This window comes from Diadema antillarum, unplaced genomic scaffold, assembly GCF_040938485.1.
Source record: "Diadema antillarum isolate AM-2024a unplaced genomic scaffold, OU_Dant_1.0 scf00000184, whole genome shotgun sequence".
NCBI lineage: Eukaryota > Metazoa > Echinodermata > Echinoidea > Diadematoida > Diadematidae > Diadema > Diadema antillarum.
This window is the reverse complement of record NW_027271073.1, coordinates 800,596-825,449: the sequence shown is the minus strand read 5'-3', so window position 1 is coordinate 825,449 and position 24,854 is coordinate 800,596. Positions and strand designations below refer to the sequence as shown.

Genomic DNA, 24,854 nt, shown 5'->3' with positions numbered 1-24,854 from the left:
TTCCACCACTCCCCCCGACTGGGCGGGAAGGGAGGTGGAGTAGGTGTACTGGTGCATGAAGGGTTCAACGTGGGTGTTAATCAACGATTGACTTTCCAGTCTTTTGAGTATATTGACTTGATACTGAAGTCCCCTGGATCAGTAGATCTTCGTCTCATAGTCATATACAGGCCGCCATCTTCTGGTAGAAAAAGGGAGACTATGAGTAAATTCTTCAGTGAAGTATCTGGTCTGATTGAAGTTCTCTGCACCAACCGTCAGAAGCTCTTGATAGTTGGCGACTTTAACTTTCACATTGATGACCCAACTAATGTCGATGCCCAACGATTCCTTAGCTTGTTGGATGGGGCAAATCTTCGCAACCACGTAAAGGGCCCCACCCACTCCAGTGGTCACACACTTGATCTCGTCATATCTCGTGAATGTGATGATCTAGTATTAACAACAACAACTGATTTTTCGTTGCCTTCTGATCATCGGTCAGCAATTTGTGGCTTGTCAATTGCTCGGCCTCTTCCTGTCAGACGCTCCGTTATCCTGAGGAACTGCAAGGATGTTGATCTGGTAAAATTTCGACAGGACATTGAGGATTCTTCATTAATCACAAATCCACCCGATGATTGCAGCGATATTACCGATTTATATAACAGGGAGATGCAGAGGTTGTTAGATCAACATGCCCCACGCAAGGAGAAGAAATTCATCCTTAGACCTCACGCTCCATGGTATTCTGGTGTTCTAAGGAGACTAAAGCAAGAGCGTAGGAAAGCTGAAAGGGCATGCTACAAATCTGGTCTTCAAGTTCATACGGACATCTATAGAGAGAAGTGTAAAGCTTACTTTGCACTTCTTCGCCAGACAAAAACGGATTATTTTCTGAAGAAAATTGATCCTCGTGATCAAAAAGGGTTGTATCGCATGGTTCGGACTTTGTCATCACCAAGTGTATCAAACCAGATCCTGCCACGTCATGATTCCCCCATTCAACTTGCAGAGTCTTTTTGTAGGTTCTTTGACGAGAAAATCCAACGCATCCGGCAGAATCTAGATACTTCAGTCTACGAGGACCTGTCTGTTTCCGTCCGAGAGCATTGCTCATCTAGTCTGAGTGAGTTTGACATGGTGGCAGAGGATGAAATAGTCAAAATCATCAAAGCAACATCCAATGCTTATTGTGATCTGGACCCAATACCCACTACTCTCCTTAAAAATGTGATGTACTGTCTCACCCCAGTTCTTGCTGAAATTGTGAATACCAGCTTACAAAACGGTATTGTGCCAACATGCTTGAAACATGCAATTATTCATCCCAGACTAAAAAAGGATGATCTTCCCCATGATGATATATCAAGCTACCGGCCTATAGCAAATCTCAGCTATGTTGGAAAATTAGTCGAGAGAGCTGCTGCTAGACAGATCAGGGAGTATTTGAGTGAGAATGATCTCCTTCCTCAAACCCAGTCGGCTTATCGTGAACATTTTAGTGTGGAGACAGCTCTTTTGAAGGTCCAGAATGATCTCCTTCTGGCTTTAGATGCTCGTCAGGAAGCGGTGCTGGTGTTGCTAGATTTTAGCGCAGCATTCGATACGATCGACCATGATCTTCTGCTTGATAGAATGGAATGCTACTTTGGAATTAGGGGAACTGTTCTTCGATGGTTCTGCTCCTATTTGAAGAACAGAACGCATACAGTTCAGATAAAAGATGCCCTTTCGGAAACCTGCAGTGACAAACTAGGGGTTCCTCAAGGATCCGTCATCGGGCCCCTTTCCTTTACGATGTATACAGCACCAATAAATGACATCATAAGAGCCCATGATGTGAATGTAATGCTCTATGCAGATGATACTCAAATGTACATAATGTTTAAGAACACCGAGCGTGAAGAATCTTTGAAAAGATTAAACGCCTGTATTGCTGATGTCAGAGCTTGGGCAATGAAGAACAAGTTGTCTCTGAATGATGCCAAAACGGAAGTGATCCATTTCACATCAAAGTTTTGTTCTCAACCCAACCCTTTGAATGTCTGTGTTGGTGATGGCCAAATCAATCCTGTGCCTCATGCTAGAAATTTGGGGGTCGTCTTTGATCAGCACATCAGTATGAAGGAACATACAAAAATCGTCTGCAAATCGGCTATGGCAGCAATCAGATGCATCAGTCAAGTCAGAGGTTTCCTCACAAATAAAGCTACACTCACACTGGTTCATGCATTTGTCACCAGCCGGATAGACTCCTGCAACAGCTTGTTGTATGGCCTTCCTTCTGCCGACATCCACCGCATGCAGATGCTGCAGAACATCGCAGCCAGGCTTGTCACACGGACTCCTCGTCAACAAAGTATAACCCATACCCTCAAAAAATTACACTGGCTACCTGTTGACAGACGTATAATGTTCAAACTCATATTGCTGACCTACAAGGCACAACTTAGTTCTTCCCCAACATATCTGGCAGATTTGCTCAAGCAGTATCACCCTCCTCGCAACCTTCGCTCAAGCACCCAAGCGCTTCTTCACATTCCCAGAACCAACACTTCATATTACGGGGGCAGATCTTTCGCAGTTGCTGGACCTACGCTTTGGAACAATTTACCACAAAAAATTCGATGTGCACCCAGTTTTGCAAATTTCAAATCCGGTCTTAAAACTCACCTGTTTCGTCTTCCTTGATTAAGATAAACATTCATTACTCCTTTTGTTAATTATTGTATTTATTATGTTGAGTGTTACATTTGTTAGTCATTTGTTTGTATGTTGTATCTGAATTGTACAGCGCATAGAGAAGCATGTGCTTATTATGCGCTTTATAAATGTAGTATTATTATTATTATTATATGGTTGATATTAAAGGGGAAATCAAATCTAAATACAAGTAATAGTCTGATAAGAAAGAGTAAAACATTATGAGTTTAACTGTACAATTTTGATTGAAATTGGGTAAAAAATAAGGAAGTAATGACATTTTAAAGTTTTGCTAATTTTTGAGGAAACATTTCTTGAATGGTCAATATGACTGCAAATGTCAAAGTGAGCATGTCATCCCCTCACAAGGTGCCATTTAGTTTGTATAAAATTTTGACATTTCTGGGGTTTTTTTTATTTTATTCAAACGCAATTATGCCCAAGGCTCAAATCCTGATATATCTCGTATCACTATTCTGAAGTTATTCAACCAGGAAAAACATCATGTTTCATTTCAGACTTCAACAACAGAAGCATTGAATTTCGTCATTTTTTTTTTGTACATAATCAACTGAAAATTGTAAGGTTATTAGATGGTTAGCTCACTTATTTGCACATTCTTATCCACTGTACAAGAACTGTTTCGCAGAAATTAGAAAAACTTCAAAATGTCATAACTTCCTTATTCTTCATCTGATTTCAGTCAAATTTTTACTGTTTAACTCTTACCATTTTACTCTTTTTATCAGACTAACTTATTTTTGGACTGGATTTCCTCTTTAACAAAGAAACAACAACACAGTATAGATTCACATAAAGAAGACAAGGGCAATTTACTGATTGTCCTTTCTTAATTCTGCTCTCCCCAGATACCCTGAAATGGTACTGTAGATGCTCTTCACATAACATTTTGATATTGCCCTTTGTCAATAATTCACAGAGATCTCTCTGCAATGTATAGATGAGGACCTTAAAGGGATGGTACAGTATTGGTGGAGATGAGAATTGGGCTTTTAACTTTTTGCGAGATACAATGTCTACCAAGGAAACACTTATGAAATCGTACAGAGCATACCATTTTAAGAGGAATTCAAAGTTTATGTGTTGAAAATCGGGTTTGGAATGACTGAAACATCCAAAAACAAAGTAAAACAAAGCGATTGTAATAAAAGTGTGGGTCCCACATTTTATTAGAATCGCTCTGTTTTCGATATCTCAGCCATTTCAAAACCAATTTTCATCAAATAAACATTGAATTCCTGATGGAATTACATGCTCTTTCATATTTCATAAGAGGTTTCTCATTATCTCACCAAAAGATGTCAGAAACCTGAAATTAGGTCTCAACCAAAACTATACGATCCCTTTAATACAGGGCCTACCTCTCCACTCGTATCATATCCAGACTAGAAAGGAAGAAATCGCTAACAGTACCAAATGTTAAAGGACAAGTTCACCTTCATAAACATAAGGATTGAGAGAATGTAGCAAAATTAGTAGAACACATCATTGAAAGTTTGAGGAAAATCAGACAATCCGTTCAAAAGTTATGAATTTTTGAAGTTTTTTTGCAGTACCCGCTGGATAAGAAGACTACTGCAGTGTATGAATAACTTAGATGTCACATGCGTACAACAATATAAGGAAAATATAAAGAGAATTTCACAAAATTCCATCTTTTGAAAAAAGTACACATTCCCCTGACTCGTTACCGATAAATGTTATGGGTAATATTATTCCCCCTGCCTTTAGAAAGAGGCAAGTCAGTTGCTCTTTTATTATGCGAAAAAAAGTGAAAATATGTTGAAATTTCTTTTATATTTTCTTTATACTGTTGTACGCATATGACTCACAAGCTGTAGTAGTCTCCTCATCCAGCGGTTCCAACACAAAAATTTAAAAAATTCATAACTTTTACATCGATTGTCCAATTTTCCTCAAACTTTCACTGATGTGTTCTACTAATATTGTTGCATTTTCTCAATCCTTATGTTTATGAAGGTGAACTTGTCCTTTAAAGACATGACAAGACCAATATGTATACGTTTTCTGTGCTTTGTGTATGACTGATGTACACTGTTACAACAGAGTGGTGATTATCAATGTGGTATTAGTCTGGTAAAGCTACATCTGTGGCTAAGTTTCAGAGAAAAAAAAATACTACACATGTCTCCCAAAAGTGTGATATGTTAACATTCCATTCACATCCCCTTGTCATTGTAACCTGCTTTTTAATGGCAGCTTACTGTACATGTAATGCATGATACAATGGAATGATGATGATCATAAGTACAAGGCTGAATCAGTTAGCATTGATATATTCTCATTATTCTCATAATCAACTGCAGTTAATTGTCATTCATTGCATACAAATTTGCTTGGCTCAGGCAGCCCGCAATATACATAATTTCACACATTATTGAAAAGATACAGCTACAGTCATGTTTGAGCATTGTACAGCTCTTCTGCTACATTTTTGTTTTGTTTTTGTTGTTTTTGTTGTTGTTATTTTTATGATGGAAGACTCATGGACATCAAAACTAAATTGTTACTGGTAAAATGTGAGTCCAAACCATGAAAACACACTATGTAGACAAAACTGAAAATAACATTACATACACTATGGAACTGTGAAAATACCCCCTCCCATGGAAAGAACCACTGTGCTGCATGATCTGAAATAAATATAAAGGAAATTATGTTTTACAAACAAAGTAATCCAGATGGGTTGTTAGTACCCAGTGTCTATACCACAATGCCAGACTTAGTGTATAATCTATAAAGGAACATTTGAAGCACAATGTCTGTATCAGTGATGCTGGGGTTGTGAAGCACATCAGAACCGTACATACTGGCACTTGCTGATATGATGTATCACTGACGAATCAAATAATCTTAAGCCCTTTTTACACTTGTGTTTCTTAACCCCGTACTTTCTCTGACCCAGGACTATCGTTAGTCCCGTACCAATTTTTTCAGCTTTTTACAATCGCCAATAAGTCCGTACTAAGCTCTTGTTCGGGGCTTTAAGGAGAAAATTGACCTTTTTACACTCGTATTTCTTAGTCCCATACTTTCCAAACCACATGAATATTCATGATTACGCTGTGCACTGTACACGTACACGCACGCACCGGCAGCACTTGATTCTGATTGGTCAGTGGGGGTTGGACTTCTTCTCCGTCGCTTAGCCCCGGATTATTTTTTCGTTCTGTTTACACTCGCTTGCTTGGCACTGCAATTGCGGGGTTAGCACCGCAATTGCGGTGCTAACCCTGCTATTTTGCGGGGCCAGATAGTACGGGACTATCGGAGGGGCTAGCCCACTTTGGCAAAAACAAGTGTAAACAGAAAGTGGGCTAAGGAAAGTCCGGTACCAACGGTGGGGCTAAGGCCCCCCCCCCCCCCTTAGCCCCACCGTTGGTGCGGGACTAAGCAAAAATTTGCAAGTGTAAAAAGCCCTATACTCTCTACAACCTCCCTGGTAATATTGTAACCTCTTTCGTGCAGTGTCAATTTTACTTGGAAGTATTATGGACTACTGCATCAATATAGATTTCATAAAAACATGATTTTCTGGTACTAGATACATTGTATGCATGTCTAGACGCAGTAAATTTAGCAGTTTGAGCCTTCAGCCACACTTAAAAGACCATCAAAATGGAACATATTGACTCATAGTAAGTGGAAGTTTTCATGGTGCTGAAATTCTCACACATTTTGCACAACCGGAGACTAGTGCAAAAAATAAAAGCACGCAAATATTTTTGCTTGCCATATGTTCCAGTAGTTATGTCTTGATTCTGCGGAATTAAAAACCTACGGAATTAAAAACACGTGAAATCCATCTTACCTAGCCGAGCGTGAAAAATTACTTGCACAAAAATATCCACTTTTACAGTATACTAGCATTAAATGAAATGACACACTCACCACTCTACTCATTCAGTCACTGTATATCGGCTGACTTTTCTATACTTTGCAGTATCAATGAAGGAAGTTTGATTCCTAAAATATACAGTGAATTTCATATCATTCCCATTTCATTTATTCGACACTTATCTTTCTAAAAGGGAAGGAATATGGTATGATACAATAAATTTTCCCCATTCTGTTCTCTTGCCACCTCTATTTCAAAGGATTCAGTGTTCAATGCAGATATTTTACAAATATTTGAGAAAGGCTACATCACTGCCACATCGTTGCAATATTAGATGTTTAGTTTGATATCTTAACAAACAGAATCCCCTCCTGTATGAAGGTTTTCATTACTCTCCTGTATGAGTTATCAATTCGATCATTAAAAAAAAAACAACAACTGGGGTTGAAAAAGTTTCTTTTTGATGACTAAAGTGTGCACACATTTGTAAACTATAGAGTAATTTTGCATTTAAATCAGTCCTTTAATCATACTGTTCATTCATTCTTTGCCATAATCCACATTATAGCAATCCTTTTTATTCCCATCGAACACACATGCATTGTACAAATGCTCTTGTAGCAGATTGTGCTATGGCTCCAACCACAGTCACCCATTTGAAGGACTTCCCTATTGTTATCAACAGCCAATTCTCATCAGGCAGCCATGCGTGATATTAGCTAAGAGTTACAACACAAAAAACTACCTGGCACAACCCACGTCAGTGACACATATAACATCACATGTGACCTGGTTTCTGGGCTAACTCTGTTCCCTGAGTAGACTATTAAATATAGAGACCAACAATACTGAAGTTTGTACAAAACAAAAGTATGTTTTAAGACTAAAGAGAAACCATTACAGTGTATATCACGCTCTTTATATAGGGGAAGAAATCTAATAAAATTATAAATGCTTTGAATAATCTTGGCTCTTATATCAGGAAGGTCTCTTCCCACCTCCCTGCTTATATACAGAATCACAAGTTTTTGCACATGTTGGAAATAATCAGTCTTACATATGTAATATCCATTTCTGTAGTAGAGTTTTGTAGCATGCTTGTCTTCAGTTTAGACTCTTTTATGATCCCATATCATTTCATAGCTGCCTTGGCATGGCTATTCACATGATCTTGACCCTCGTCCTATGACATATTCATATTCAATCACTTTGAATATATTCTTCCAGGTTCTTATAAACAATCTACTCTTTGAAGATAAGGTAATAAATTGGTTTCATTTCTGTATTTTCAGTAAATATCAAATTACAAGAAATATGGAGGTACTCTGATCCAAATGTGTACCCATTAAAAAAAAAAAAAAAAAAAAAAGCAAAAAAACTGGTGTTCTTACACTACAAGATATTTTGGGATTCCTGAAACGCAGTTGGAAAATTTAATGGATATCATACAACATGAACATTAATATAATGATGATGCAAAAAACATGAGATAATAATAACAAGTACAGCATTTGAAATGCGCCATCAATCTAGTGGCCTATTCTGAGACGCAGAGGGACATATAAAGAAAATTACATACAATGTACATTGTATATATGAAAATATAAAAGTTGAAAACAAGAGATAGAAGATACCCGGTAAGCAATTCAACAAATGTCCAATCAAAGCAAGATGTGAACATATGACTTCATCTGCTTTTTAATGATTCAGTGGTTTCTGCTGATGGGATCTTCAGTGGTAGAGCATTCCAGAGAGATGGGAAATAAAAGCTTTTTCTCCGAGAGTCGAGATTGCTCTTTTAATTGTTAATTGTTTACTATTACATGAACAGAGATTTCTGCCAGGGACATATTCTGAAACAAGGTTTTGCAAATATTTTGGAGCTGAAGAATGTACTGCTTTCCATGTATGGAGCAGAATTTTAAACTCTGTCCTTTAATTGGATACTGGTAGCCAGAAATATCATCTACTGACTCTAATAGGTACATGTATGCACTTACATGTACTACCCATGTTGATGATTAAAGCTCTGATATAAATGCACTTTTAGTGTAATTATGTTGTACACATATTAATGTAAATATTACAGATTTTCTTTAAGTGGTTTCTGCATCAAAAGTATTTTATTTGAGAGATTAAGTTAAATTTCATTTCTATACTAATTAGGGATTTTCAAACAGATGAAGTGTCTCTGTAAAAACACTCAATTCACCTTGCAATATACCCTCATTTTAGATGTAATCCACTTATCCAGTATACATGTAAGCAGGACAAACTATAATGGTATGTCCTCGGGTAACATATTGAAATAATCTTGTATGATTCAGTACCGTATAGGTTATTTTTTTAAAAGTAGTTCAAGTAGTTTGAAGTAGTGAATTTAAGGTTTTCATACAAAGCTGAAAAGAGGATTTTTTTGTTCCCCTTCCTCATTCGAGTCAAAGCAAAGAGTAGTCAACTTGTCCATGGTTGATTTTTATGTTTTTTTTTATTATCTTTTTTTTTAACGACTGCAGTACTGGTACAAAGACTGACAGCAGAAGAGAAGCCTGATCAAACAAACATGAGCTGGGTTTACCTGGGCCCCATTTCATAAAAAGTTGATATGATAGCAACTCTTGCTGGAATGTCAATTGTCATGGTAACAACAAGAATCCAGCTTCCTGATTGGCTGTTGCTATTGGATTTTGCCTTTAATCATGCACTGGGCTTCTATCTGAGTCAACCATATGACAGCAGACTGCTCCCCACATGAAAATTAATTTTTGAAAGTTCTGTTGTTTTTTGGTTTATTGTTTTGATGCGAGTATCTAAATTGATGAAGAGTAAAGGACAAATACGCAAAGCTGAATGATGTGCCTCTTAACTACTACAACAGCCACCATCAGCACACACTGAGATATCCTCCTCCTCAAGCTCCAATGAGTTAGATGATACAGTAACTTCTTTTGTGTCAATCAATCAGAACCAATTTACACCACACTTAACACGGTAACAATGGCCTCTCTAAGTCTTACCAGGATGTTACATAACAAATTCCCTGAAACCTGCACATGGGTATAATAAGCTTGTTGGCACATCAACTCACTAGCTCACTCAGCAGCAGCATTTACCAGTTTATACTACTGTATACGCTATATATTTCGCGGGGGTTTTATTTTCGCGAATTTCGCGAGTCAGGAGCTATTCGCGAAATTAACAACACGCGAAAATATTACCTTCCAAAATGAATCCCTTGCCTTGATGATACGAACATTTCAGTTCGGGAAACCCACTCACAAGGGGGGCCCCTCCTTATAAGTAACCCGTCCCCCTTATAAGTAACCCCGTCCCCCTTATAAGTAACCCCCGGGGCACCCCTTATAAGGAGTCTCCACGCTTTTTTGCAATGCAACACGAAAATGAAAGGACTGCGGCAATTCGCTTGATTATGTCCATAAAGCTTCACAAGTTTCCTAGTTACTCACGAAATTTGAGCAAAATTGGTTTGAGGCATCATATCTAAAATCATGGATTTAAATGCGATGTCAAACGACCCATGCGAATGCTGAAATGCGAGCGATTACTGCCGTGAGTGTCGCCAGGCGCGGTGGCGCGGCAATGCTTGAGTGCAGACGTGGCGACTGAGTACGAAAGTCTCCTTACTCAGTCGCCACGTCTGCACTCAAGCATTGCCGCGCCGCCGCGCCTGGCGACACTCACGCCAGTAATCGCTCGCATTTCAGCATTCGCATGGGTCGTTTGACATCGCATTTAAATCCATGATTTTAGATATGATGCCTCAAACCGATTTTGCTCAAATTTCGTGAGTAACTAGGAAACTTGTGAAGCTTTATGGACATAATCAAGCGAATTGCCGCAGTCCTTTCATTTTCGCGTTGCATTGCAAAAAAGCGTGGAGACTCCTTATAAGGGGTGCCCCGGGGGTTACTTATAAGGGGGACGGGGTTACTTATAAGGGGGACAGGTTACTTATAAGGAGGGGCCCCCCTTGTGAGTGGGTTTCCCGAACTGATTTCAGTACTAGTATACCATGTCACGGCTTACCGAACAGACCATACTGGCTAAGCTTGTTTACGCACGTCCACGTCTACTTACGAATACTGTAGAGAGCCAATCCATTATCGCAAGGGGACCACTCGTCAGAAATCTAGCGCGATGGACTTAACCACTTCAAAAATGTTGAATTCTAACTTACTAGTTCGCAGAGTTTGGTAAGTTTTTTTCATGCAGTGTATAACTAGTATCATTCTTATTTGCTAGTAAGTTGAAAATTCACACTTTCTTTGCCACTTCATATTTTCTCTGGTCCCCAAATCGCGAATTTAACCACTCGCGAAAATGTGTGACAGCGGCAATTCGCGAAAATTTATGTACGCGAAAATTATAGCGTATACAGTACTTCCTCTAAATGTTTACTTACTTCTCCCATTAAAAAAGAAGCACACGATACGAAAATTTACTGGTGTAAATTTATTTGTGTGTGTGCTATTCATGTCAACAATTGCCATCATTTATATTCATAAATGTATAGGGTCTAATGCTTATGTACCTATACCTAAACATGACTGGTACAATCATGTTTTTTTACAAAAAGCACACGATTTACCCTCCATTCCAATTGATAGGGATGCCTATGCCTACCACATCATGGTACGACACACTCGTATTCTGAGAAATCCTCCCGCTGGTCCGCCACCCTACATACACCACCCACATCGCATCGCCCGGGTCATGGAAGGGTGGCCAGTGCCGACCTTCCCCGCTAGCGTGACTCATTGTACGCTGGTGTGCTCGTGCGGCTGGCGAAAAAAACTGCATGGGATAAGAACGAAAGTAGCACTGATTGACAAGAATCGCTTACCTGAGCACTGTTCCGTTAGGAGTATAATTCCACTGAAAGATACAACCAATAGATAGTACAGGACAAAGTGAAAATTTTCGTTCGTTTTCCGTATACTTGTAGCCTCCATGGTTATCCTCTCTCTCTACAGCCAGCCGCTGTCGCGACGATGCGTTCGGCGATTATGCGATATCACTAGACAATGCAGTCAATCGACGTGTGCAGTGTTAACGTGTATGTACTGTGAGTGAACGGGTCCTGCGCGGCCTCGGCAACTCAGACCTCTATGCTAGCTTGCGCCTACTCGTTCGTTCGTTGTATGTAGTGTAGCGATCAGCACTGCACTGGCTTTGGAAAAAAGGACCAATGTAAACAAACCCAGCTGGCAATTTGGGATGGGCGCTGTGTCTGCTGCACTGCACTGCTACGGTGCTAGGCGGCTGCAAAGTCCAAATTTGTCGAAGTACGCCACCTTTTGACAATCTTGTTGCAATGGCAAACTCGTGGAACACCGCTCCGGATGTGACCGAAAAAAAGTAAATCCTGTAAAAGAAATCAGTAAAGATAGAGGACAAAACCAGAGGATATGAGTCACTAAAATCATTACTTTTTCCTCTTCATTGGTCATTTCATTGACGCTCTTGAGAAACAGTTACAATTTGAATCGAGGACGAATGATTGATTACTGGCTTGTCGGAAATATCACAATGATGCTACAATAACTCCAATGTGTGTAATCACTTTGGTATTCTATCAATATTTACATTACCTATATAAAAGTCGGAAACGCCTGTCACTTGCTAACATTTCTGCTGTTCACATTATATTTGTCATCTTTGTCTACACAGGAAATTGACACGGTCTCTCATGTCATTGGATTGTTGCAGTTTAAAAAATGTATAATGATATGTACATTCAACATTTGAATGGGAATACCACCCAAAAGAGGACAAAAGGCCTGTGTGTGTGTGTGTGTGTGTGTGTGTGTGTGTGTGTTTGTTTGTGTGTAGTGTGTGTGTGTGTGTGTGTGTGTGTGTGTACTGTTTTATGTTCATGTTACACCCAGAATGGGTTGATTTATGAATGATTTGAATTGAATGAAATCAATAAAATATCATTGAAAAAAAGTGTGTGTGTGTGTGTGACATGCATGTCAACAAACATCTGAAACTGGAGTTCGATTATCGTACGTCAGACTGTGACAGGTGACTTCGAAAGTTGCCGATACCGACCAGGTACAAGCCCCTCCCACAACTGCTTCAAACTTTTCCACCTTTTATCTCTTCGCGCCGAACCAGCCAATCAAAGTCAAGGGGCGCGCGCACCGGGTGTACTTTTTGCCAATCAGGAGACTGCACGGTCTCTTTAACTCATGTCTTCATTCTTGCTGTTTTTGTTTTACCGTATGTAATAGTGCACACGTTGTGATACATGGAAACCGATAAAGTGGCTCCCCATCTCAGGATTAAGATATCATTTTCGTGCAGCTGTAAACTTTCCCTTCAAAGGTAAGCACTAATATCAGAGACTATACAAGTTTAGTTTCTTTTTTGTTATCATTTCTGTTGCAACTTGATCTTGTTCGCTTTGTTGATTGTGAAGAAAAAATAGATGTCTGAAGGAAAGGAGAAGCGAGAGAGAAATAGTGGTAATGAATACATAAGGCAATGAATTATAAATTCATCCCTCTTAGTTTATGAATCATCACCTGTATATTTCCTCCCATATCTACTCGGTCATAGACAAAGCTGTTCAAGTTCTAAGAGGAACGTTCTTGGTGTCGAACTTGAAGATGTTAATAATCTTAAAAACGATTCTCTTAGCTACCATTCTTGATTGATATTGGCATTTAGAGACAGAATAAATATGTGTTATTTCGAATGTCAAGGTTTACGTTAAAGGGTCAGTTCCTGTCAAAAATGCAGGACAGCCACATAAAATTCATTTATCCTCTGTGTTGTTAATTAGGCAACATCTGCAAGAAAAACTACATAAATGACTTTTGAGTCAGCATCTATTCAGGGATGGTGCATGGTTGTTGCAAACAATAAATCACGGCCACTGAGGAAATACAGGCATTATGATTTATAATGATCACTTCGTGCACTATCTATAAAATCATGATATAACACTCACCGCTCACCTTGTAAAGGTCAAATGACTGAAGGTGCATTTGCAGAGTACAAACGACCAAAACTTAATACAAAAGTAGGCTGGGGTTATTGATCTCAGTTTGTTTAGATGATTAACAACATAAAATACCAAGGATGTGAAAATGTGATGCAATTCAGAAGGATAAGTTGCTTTATAGTGACTTCATAAAATTTTTATTGTCTATGCGGCCGAAAAACGAGAGACGTGAAGAAGGTAGGCGACCACAGAAAAATCAATTTAGAAAACAATATCCGCCGTCACACTGACAAAACTTCGCGAAGTTTTGCCAGGTGACCGATAACTTCACGAAAACGTTTCGCGAAACTTTCTTCTCAAACTAGGGAAATTTCCCAACCCCCACCAACCTCCTCGATCTTGTCGGCGTTTGGGCAGTCTGTAAGCTCGCAGCTTTATGCGGAATTTTTCACGTGACCAGTCCATTACCTGTTGGCGGGAGGCGCCTCCGAAGCGCGCTCTTTGGAATTTGTGCAGTGTTACATCCCAAACATTAGCCATCAGACGGCGCATGTGCACTAGTAATCCAACTTCAGGAACTAAAACTTGAAGTTTGTGATGCCAGTGCGGATAGGACGGATGAGCCGACTTCGGGAAGACTTCTCTATTGGTTGAGATGAGGACTGGGCTTTTAACTTTTTTTTTTTTTTTTTTTTTTTTTTTTTTTGCAAGATACCATGAAACCTCATATGAAATAGTTCAAAGCATACCATTCTAAGAAGAATTCAAAGTTTATCTGATGAAAATCGGTGCTTGAAATGGCTGAGATATAATATATAAAAAAGTAAAACAAAGCAATCCTATAATAAATGGTGGGTCCCACCTTTTATAAGGATCGAATTGTGTTGGATATCTCAGCCATTTCAAAACCAATTTTCAAAAAATAAACATTGAATTCATCTTTGAATTACATGCTCTTTAGTATTTCATAAGAGGTTTCTCATTATCTCACCCACCAAAAAATGTTGAAAACCTTAAGTAAGGTCTCAACCAAAACTTTACGATCCCTTTAAAGGGATGGTTAGTAAGTGATCAGTGGGAATCAGTGGGAATGCCTGGGGATGATTGTTCCAATCCTTGTGGGATTCATTTAAAGAGTGTTGTTGTGTGAGAATTATTTGCTTCAGAGTGGTCTCATGTTCAAGTAATGTGCAGTTTAATGTTTCCAGGTTAGCATGCCTGTACAGTGACGGGGCGATCGTTGACGACCCGTTACTCTTCAATGAATCCACAAGGATTGGAACAATCATCCCTAGCATTCCCATTGATTCCCACTGATCAGTTACTAACCATCCCCTTTAAACTTCGCGATATCTTGCCAGTGTGACCGCGACTGATATATGCCACCACGACGGCAAAATTTCTCGAAGCAGATACATCGAATGTGACTACTTTGTACAGTTATAGTACCGGGAGATAGCATAAATTTTTCTATCCATGTTCAGGGACATCAGTCGTGTATATGCACGGTCGGCTCATGTCAAACGAAAATACAGATTTAAAGTGTGAGGCTGCATGGAGGCTGTGCATCATGAAAATTGTTGAAAAATCGTGGAAATTGACACATAAATGTACTTTTAATTTTCTCATTAAAGGGGTAACTATAGAAAACTGTAACTTCTCTGGTATCTTTATAATTTATCATCATGTCTTTGGCCACACAGTGAAATCATGACAACCGTGATGACCTCGCCAGTTCCGATGCTGTGAGAATGATCGTAGTCTCAGGATAAATCAAAGTGTTATGACTTTTGGAAATTAAACAAATTCATTTATATGATCTAATCTACTGATCTTTTCCCCCAAAACCAGCATTATGACAAAATTCCCGGAAGTCGCCTGTTTTTATATTAGTCAGATATATATGCATCCTTCTTCATTTACGCTATCACTTTTGCAACAGAAATAACCTTGTACATTGTTGTCGACGCACCCACCAACACGTACTGGTATTTCCACTTAATGTTGTGCCATTCTTACAGGACGTGGATCACGAAGATGAGAAATCATGTAAAACAAAAACAACGACGACAAACCTTCATGAGCAGATGGTCATGAACAGCGTCTTCAAGAATGGTTTCTTTACGTTGCGGTGAAAGAACATTTAAGGACCCTTGTTAAGATTAAAGCATGTTTCTTTCTAAGTGGATGGTATGTTTTGCAGCTTTCATGCTTGGGGTCATTGTTGAACATTCGCTTACTGCGACTTGGTCAAACTCTTCTTCTTCCGGTTGGCTTCCCATGGCTGGCGCCACGTTTTCAAAAGTGGGGAGGGGGGGGGGCACTTCAGACTTCTGGTGCCACTTCCTGGTTTCTCCAGCTAACAAGCAAAAACAACAACAACAAAAAAGACAAAACTCAAAAACAAAAACAAAAACAAAAACAAAACAAAACTAGTGTCTTCAGCGCCAACTTCTCTTCCGGGTTTCTTCAGCTGGCCCTGTTTCGTGAGAGTGACCACAATCAACTTGCTGATTACAGTATTCTGTCACTTTCGGGGAGGTTCAAGTTGCACAAGTCTTTGAAGTGTTCAATTAGTTTCAGAAATAAATATCATCCAAATAAGTAAATAAGCACATAAACTGCCAAGTCCAGGATTAATGAAAGATGAAACATGAAAATAGACTAAACGTGTCCATGTAGCCTATACGAAGTATATATGCGAGCTCGTTATTGGCCGCTGTTCAGTACCTTCTCTGCAATTCAAAGGAAGTTTGATGAACACTCATGTCATTTTTCTTGAAATCGATTACATCTTTTTTCTTTCGCCTCCCAATCTCGTCCATTCTCTCGTTTTCCCCACTTTTTGCTAACTTTGCTCATTGCCGCACTTTCTGCATTGCTCTTTTGAACGTGTATAGAAACTCAGTACAATTACAAATGCTTAAAAGGTTTGCGAGAACAAAAAAAATACATATCTTATTTAATGACAGACCAGTTTCACACTCAACTTGTTTTGCTACATGATGATTGCTGAACAATTTTCTGTTTCCTTGCTGCTCCGTTGTGCCTTGCTTTTTGGTGGTTTTTTTTTTTCTTGAGCGAGAGGCTGTGTTACACGAGCGCCTATCTGCACGTCGCGCGTTGCTTTTAAATCGGCCGCGCCGTTCTGCTCCAGCCATCCACATGGATGACCTTGTTCGAGCGAGCTTCCTGATACGTTCTGTGTTCATTGATACAGAATAGACTGTCTATTTGCACTCGTCCAATTGCGTCCACCACCCAGTACACAGTACGCCGTGCAATCCGATTCATTCCAGGCCAAGTAACAACTGTGTTGATCAACCGGTACTGGTATCGACCGAAAGCAAATTTTTCCTCTGTTAGCGAAAGTGTCCATATCTGAGAGCGTCATGGATTGGCGAGTGTTGATTTTCTCCGTGCTTGTCTTGTTCCTGCCTCTTCAAGATGTGCAAACCAGAGGTAAGAATAACTCCGATGTCACTTGGATTAGATCAATTGGGTTCGCTTTCAAGACGTGGTGGTAGCGGTATCGTCCGGCTGTCCAACGCCGAAGATGGTGGGGATGTGGTGTGGTAGCATAGCGTTGATAGGTCCGTGGGAGTGAGTGTGTGTGTTTCCTCGTGTGTTTGGAAGTGTCGGTTGTGGTGGAGTTTCGTAGTAAACAGAACGATGTCTGGCGTCATAATTAAAGGTTTCACACATTAAATAACAGTGCATTTAACGACCACACACGTTTACAGCTAGGAAATCCCTCTTACAATGAGTGGATTCATTTTCAAAGCCTGTACCGATACATTTTGTACACCTTCCTGAACCATTGAAGCATGTTTGATTTTCAACTGTCATATATTCCAGTCTCATAAGTGGGCGTATCAGTGTTTTCTTTATCAGCCTTTGTGTGACTGAATATTCTGCTCATCTTGTGTTAGCCTGATGATGATAAATCGACATGAAACATGAAACAACTGTCACAAAATGTAAAGTTTTGAGAGTTGTGACTGAATGTATTACATTTACATAGGGTTTCTCTCTGTTATGATCATCTCTATGATTGATAGATTGATTAAATTTTGTTCGATTTAGAATAAACCCTTCATTTACTGTCATCGAAGGAAATGAAATAAAGATAATCCCACGTCCACTCAACCACCAGTTTATCTTCCACAGTCTAATGCAGACCAAATGACTGATGATTATTGGATATTGTAAAGCAAATTATCAACCACAGGTAGACAAAGTGAATGAATTGTTATTAAAATTAGACATAATGTTTAGAGAAAAGGCCAAGTAGAAATGAAGCTGGTATGAGAAAAAAAGAGATAGAAGGACAGAGGGAAAGAGAGAGGAAGAGAGAATGGGAGGGGAGGAGAGATACATGTTTTTATATGAAGTATGTATATTTTACAGACATACTGTAGCTAGTATTCCATATTATCTAATTAATAGTTGAACATGGAAATGAAAGTTATTAATAAGTGAAGTGTATGATCTCTTGTCAGCATGAAACCAGCAGGATGACTCAGAGTCAAATTTGCTACTTTTGATTTATCCAACATGAAATCTAAATTGTAAAAAGGCTCTTTCAATTAAACATGTATAGGACATTTCTGATACTGGAGTTTAATAGCATTGACACCCACTGTAAGAATATGTCAATATAGGGCAATTTGTCAATCAGTTGCAATAAAAACAACTGAACACAAGATTTTCATTACCGGTAATTTGATGATTATGTCTGTCATTTGTTTACTACATGTGTCAAAAATCCCTCTGTTCTTTCATCCATGTGAAATGGACCATTGTTCCTTGAACGTTTATTGACCCCTTCCAGCAAGCTGTGTGGCAAGTTACTAATGTGCAAACAGGAAAGATGTATATACCTACTGAGATTAACCTGTGTTTAACCAAACAACTTTGGTTTACTTCGTAGCTGAACACCAAACTGAAGAGTACCTAGTTGTATAATCTGGACAGGGGTGCGTGATGTGAAGAATCTTTGGTTTTCTTTACACTAGACTCCCTAGAGGTTGACCAGGCACTCATGTACCCTAAAACCAGAAATATTTGGGGCATGATTTTTTTTTTTTTTTTTTTTGTGTGGTGAAATTGGTACCGATGGCCTTTTTCTTGACATGAAATTTATATGAATTGTTACTGACATTCACTGTGTTTACAGTGAGATGTAGATAAGAACTTCTGCATGCATTTTAGTTTTGTGAATTTTGGTTCCTCATGAAATTCGCAAAAATTTCATGCACGAGAAAAACTACTGGTTTTACATTCCTTCTGAAATCTCGCTGAGAATTGTTCAAAGAGTAAGTCTTAATCATGGGAGTAGCAGTAATGTTTGATGTCATGTAGATTTATCGCATTTATCTGCCATGCATTTCACAATGTTGTCAAGTCCTTAAAAAGCAGAATGTGTGCAAAATGACTGCAAAGTCACTGGAGAGACTTAGTTACTACGAGGAGTCCTCAAATGTACTGAAACCAGTCTCACACACACATACAAATAAACAAACCCACAGACAGTCGAAGGAAACATGGTGTCACGAGTGACCTTTCATCATATTACAGGGATCAGATTGCATACAAGAAGGCAGAGAAAACTACTAAATAAGGTGATTTGAGTGAAAAATAGAAAGTTGAATAATGCAGTCCCTATCCAAATAAAGTCTGGGAATGTTTTATTCAACACTTGGTAAACTTTTTGTACAAAGTGTGTTTGTAATATATTTGATTCACCCATTGCAGATGCATATGATTTATTTTCCTGCATTCGTGACTGTATGCACATTAGTTTCAAAGTTTATTTTCTGAAAAATTCATTGATCATGTAGCCTATTGTTGTACTGTTTTTATGGTAGGATTTAGGAAGTTGTTGTTGTTTTTGTTATTAAAAACATATTTATAAATGGGGCCCTAGCTATTTACATATAATTTGCAGCAGACCAAACTGACATTAAATCAGACGATATTGTAAACAATTCAAACATTATTATTAGATTTAGGAAGTAAACAAATTATGTTAGTCATTAGACAGTCCATAGGGTAAAGAATTCCATGATTTATATCCAAAGTCTTAAAACATTGAAAGCTCAATTGGAAGCTTTATTCTTGGCACAAAATGAGAGCTAGTATGGATGATATATAATTGAATTGATTGCTCAATAGTATAACATGAATAGTTCTGGGTGTCTAACATGATGCCTCACACCTCCACAGAAGGTAATCTGTAGATGATGTGCTTTAACCCATTGCAGACGAGCCAATTTTGTTATAAAAGGCATTTCCCATAGACACCTGGCCAAGTATACCAGGCACCAGTCTTCAGCAGGTTAAGAGGAAGTTCATGCTAAAAATAGATTTGTTTGAATAGAACCAGAAAAAAAAGTAAATGAGAGGAATGGTGAATGTCTGACCAATCAAACAAAAATGGGTGACTCTGAAATTCATCATGTACCAAGGAGTTCATTGCCTGCTTACTCTATGTATAAAGTACCATAAAAATTACTCTCTTTTTTATCATTGATGGAATATATTTTTTCCATGCGGTTGTTGTGTAGAAAAATATTTACAAAGATTGCATTGTGGGTGCATGTATGATGGGAAATTCACTAGATGGGAAAATAAATTTTGTAAATGATTGTACAATACAGAGCAAATAGGGGTGAAGTCTGCATGTGACATCACAAAATTACCAATTTATGTTTGATTGATCACAACTTTCTCAGGTTGGATCTGAATTTGCCTAAACTTTCACTACCCTGTTCCTTTCATTTTCTGCTTCTATTCACACAACTGTAAGTTTTGGGGTGGACTTTAAGCATTGAAAAAATAATGTTAGCAGGTATCCAAGGGAATGATTAGTGCTAACTGTGTTTAGTATTGTGAACAGAATGTAGATAACACTACATAGCATTACTGCTAATGCCATTCAAGAGTAAATGACGTGCCTTCTCAGATAGGCATTGGAAAGGTACAAAAGGCTTTGAATTGTTCCTTGGAAATTGACTTGTCCACACATGTGACACACCCTGGTTTCATTAGTCAGTAATTCACACTTCTGTAAATTGACCCTTTTTGTCTAAAGCTCTCATGTATTCAAGCATAAATTTGATTACTGGATAATCTACACCATACTAGGATAAGATTTGCCTGTTAGGTGCTGGTTAATTCCTGGTAAACTGATACAAGTCCTACAGTATATAAAGAATGTGGTCAAGCCCGAACTGACCACTATTGTATCAAATTGAAGTGTGGCACAATGGTGAATTGTAAACACTCTTAAACAGGTCATTGTCCAGTGATGCAACTAACTTTTGTTAGTTGGATGGCTGCTGTACAATCCTCTTATTGTAGGGTTTTAAGTCAGATTCAAAGACTTTGTGGTTTCACCAACCCCCAGGGCCCCTATTTCTCTTTGTTTGATTTCCATTTAACTTACTGAAAGTGAACTGACAGCCCTGATATGTGCCAAGGCATTTCGAATGGGGAAGTATTTAGGTCAACACTGTTTTGTAAGTCAAGGAGAGGAGTGGGTGTGTAAATATGGGATTAATGGTGCCTTTCAGAGAGTTTTATCCCTGTAGTAATGTCATGCAAAGTGAGAAAAAACTCCCACCACAACACAGTTAGGAAAGTGTATTAGACCATTTATACATTCCACGGTGCTTGTTTATGAGAACTAGATACGATACATATTTTAATCTTTGATGAATAAGTGGGTTAACAGAGTCAAACCAGTTTGACATTGCAGAATGGGCATGGTAGAATATTTGCTGGTGTACAATGTGCTCGTCTATTACTGTAAATGCACCCGTTTACTAATGGTATCAATACTGCATATCCATTCATACAGTGCATGTATAGGTGGAGTCTCACATATGTGACCCTCAAATTTAGTTCAGTGTTAGGTGAGCATAACTTGCAGTCATGAGTGAGTGTGCTATACAAAGCTCATTAGGAGCTTGGTGGGAACTGGAAAGTGGCTTGTAGGCTAACCTTTATGAGTGAAAACAAAATTAAGAGATCATACAATTTTGTATACCACCTAACATGCTCCAATATACTACATTTTTGCCCTTCTGATGCTAAGATAAACTGTACTATAATATTGATCCTCTTGCAGACCATATGCACTGTTTTTGTGAGCACGGATTTTGCTGTGCAATACTTTGTATCAATTGCACTCCTTATTTTGAGGGTTTTCCTGTTGGCAAAAATACCCATGTACAATGTGTGTTCCATCAGTACAATGGTAAATAAGGCTTTGTGGTATTGGAAAGAAAATATGATATGATTTGATTTGATTTTGGTATTGAATATGTCATGAGGCCTTTGTTGCTGCATTCCCAACATTTAGAAGCCAAGTGAATCTTTGTCATGTTGCTTTGCATGGCAGGTGAGCTAGTTAGTTAGTTTATGGAGATAAACTAGACTATTAACCATTAAAACTAGATTGTGAAACTTGGACTTAAGTCTACTCTCAGTGGCACCCCAGCCCATCACTCTTGGTACAGCAATTTCATCTTTCCTCTTTCTGTACAACTTGAACCAAAAATAGTAATGAAAACTACCTGTCCCAGATTCGGTGGTTGTGAATTTGTAAGATCTAGGATGACACTGCTCTTCTTACTCCCAGTTTTGTTGAGACCTACATGCATAAAGATATTCCCTTTTAATCTTTATATAGCATTGAAGGTGATACGGAACAGACTGTGAACAGTTTGCATGATCTGATACAGTTTTTTGCACCATCAACTTTCATTCACAATTAATGATCTCCCTGAAAAGAATGTGAATATTGTATTTTTGCATTTGTCTTATCTTCTCTCCTTTGCATTGATATCTCTTGAACTTTAATTGGGTTCACATCTAGATCCCTTTACCTTAAGGTTTTCAAAACTTGAAGTTTTGTAAACTACTATAGTCCCCTAGGGAACTAAACTTCAAGTTAGTGTAGATGTAGATGCACATAGTTTTGAAAACTACGACAAAACCTTAAGGCGAAGACACCACAAAAACACCATAAGATTTCTTAGGGTTTTGTTGTAGTTTTGTCGTGGTTTTGGGAATGCCCCCCACAGAGCGCTAAACTACGACAAATGTGAACGGAGTTTTGTTAAGCACGACGCTCTTGTAGTTTTGAGTGACCTATCTATCGTAGCAGGGAGGTGGGAAGAGCTCTCTTCCCACCTCCCTAATCGTAGTTAGCATTAACTTGAAGTTTTGCTAACTGCATGTAGGTGTGAACAGCATCGAAGTTTTGTTGGGGGTTAAGGGAAGGAATTTTTACGATCGTAGTTAGTATAACTTGAAGTTTTGTGATAGGTGTAGACATGGCTATTGTTCAGTCTTATGGCAAAGTAGAATATTTATTGAGCTGTGCCCAAGTACCCATGGGAAATGACAGAGCTGACATATTTGGAAGGACACTGCTTCTAGCAAAATGTAAACATCTATATGATTCAGAGAGTGAAAAATGGAGGTTTTTAATGGAAAGTTGGCAAGACACCATGAATATAATTATGTATGTGGGAGGTATGACCTTCAATATTGAATATCCTCAGCTGAAGTTTGTCATGCAATAAATGTCTGCATACAGATTGAACAGATGAACAGACAAGACTAATGTACTTACTTCATTTTGCTTCATCTGTGCAGTAATTGATTGTAATTTTTGATGTGATAATGCTAAAATTTAGGAGGAATGTGTATTTAATTTTCAGTAAGATCAATTTTTTATATCATCATGATCATTCCCAATATTGTCAGTGATGAAGTGTGTTTGTGCACTTGCAGTATTCCTTGCATTTGCAATTTGCCTGTTTTTGTCCATCAACTTTTGTGACATCATAGTAAGGCTTGACATCAGCAGTGGCCTGGGGCCACCAGAAATTATATAGATGCCAGGCCACCACTTTTTAAGAAAAGATCTGTTTTTGTGGTCCAATTGGGCCACCAAATTTTATTGTCGGACCACCAAAGGAAAAAGCTAATGTCAAGCCTTGCATCCTCTTACCTATGGTCTTGTGCTAATCTGATGATTTGCACTTGATTTGATCTATAAGTTCAAATTACCCAAGATGGAATGGCTTAAATGTACCTGTACTATTTACCATTTGGAACAATGAGTTTTTTGAAAAAAATGTTCGAGATATCACATTTCATGCATATGTGTAGGTCTGTTGTACCACAAAACATCCTACAATTTTTGTGATAAAACCTAAAATATAAGGAGATATGTGTATTTTTCTCAATAAACTGTAACTGTAGACGGTTTAGTCTGGAAACATTTTAACTATTATTATCTGTTATAACTATTGTTCACAATTTGTATAATTAACAATACTTGACATCGATTTTACCTATTAAAATTTTTACAGTGGTTGTTTCTATCCCTAACTCACATCTTAGAACTAAAGCACTAAAACTGGGTTTTTGTTTCATCTTCAAATGGTAAATTATGCCTTTAAGACCTGCCATGATGTGAGACAATGGTTCATGCTTAGAGATGATTAGGAAGTGTTTGACAATGATTTCCCATCCTGTATTCCTTCTTCCTCTCTCCTCCATGTTTATTCCACCCGTATTCTTACAGGAAGTTGTTGGTATTCAAATGATTTAGTGCCCCAGGTTGTGTGCAGGTGATAAGCAATTATCTAATTATATTTGAGGAAGTGACAGGTAGCATAGGATGGGGACAAAAATAATGTGTTTGTGTTTATCGTTTGTTTGTGTGGGCGTGTTTGTGTGTGTGGGTGTGATTGTTTATGCCTTTCATGGCTGCGTATTTTGTGAGTCTGTTTACAATCTTGTCAGAGAATAAAGCGCAGTTCTTGATTGGCATAGACAGCCTTAATTACTAATTGCTTAATTGTCATAATATGACCTTTTCCTGCATACGTTGTGGCATGCTTGTACTCTGTACTTTTAGCAGTGTTATGATGTGTATCCTCATCTCCCTGGTTTATCACACTCGGTGTGATGCAGTGTGTGTGTGTGTGTGTCTATATGTGCATGTACATGTATGTGCATGTGTAGCTTTTAGGGAGTGTGTGATGTAGAAACTGTTTCAAATCTGTGAAGATCGCTTTATTCACATGTGAGTATCAAAACAGAATTCATTTTTCATAGTTAATGCAACTGTTTATTCCTCAGCTGTATAATGGTAAAATTTAATCCATTACCTGTGATAAAATGCAATTCACTGTAGATTTGATACAAGATTTACATGGCTCTCACAAGCAATGTGTGAAATACACCATCTCGGTTGTAATTTCCATGCCTTTTGTAACATGGAATCTCCAT

At 38.4% G+C, this 24,854-nt stretch overlaps 1 protein-coding gene across 1 annotated transcript in view; it reads right to left on the bottom strand.

Annotated features, from left to right (window-relative positions):
- The window catches only part of LOC139723287 (zinc metalloproteinase-disintegrin-like MTP8), a 114,209-nt gene extending 102,597 nt beyond the window's left edge, over nucleotides 1-11,612 (bottom strand). The window contains exon 1 of the mRNA XM_071634547.1: nucleotides 11,430-11,612. Within this exon, the coding sequence (XP_071490648.1) occupies nucleotides 11,430-11,538 (109 nt within the window). The 5' untranslated portion in view covers nucleotides 11,539-11,612. The remainder of the gene's footprint in view (nucleotides 1-11,429) is intronic.
- Between the last annotated feature and the right edge of the window lie 13,242 nt (nucleotides 11,613-24,854).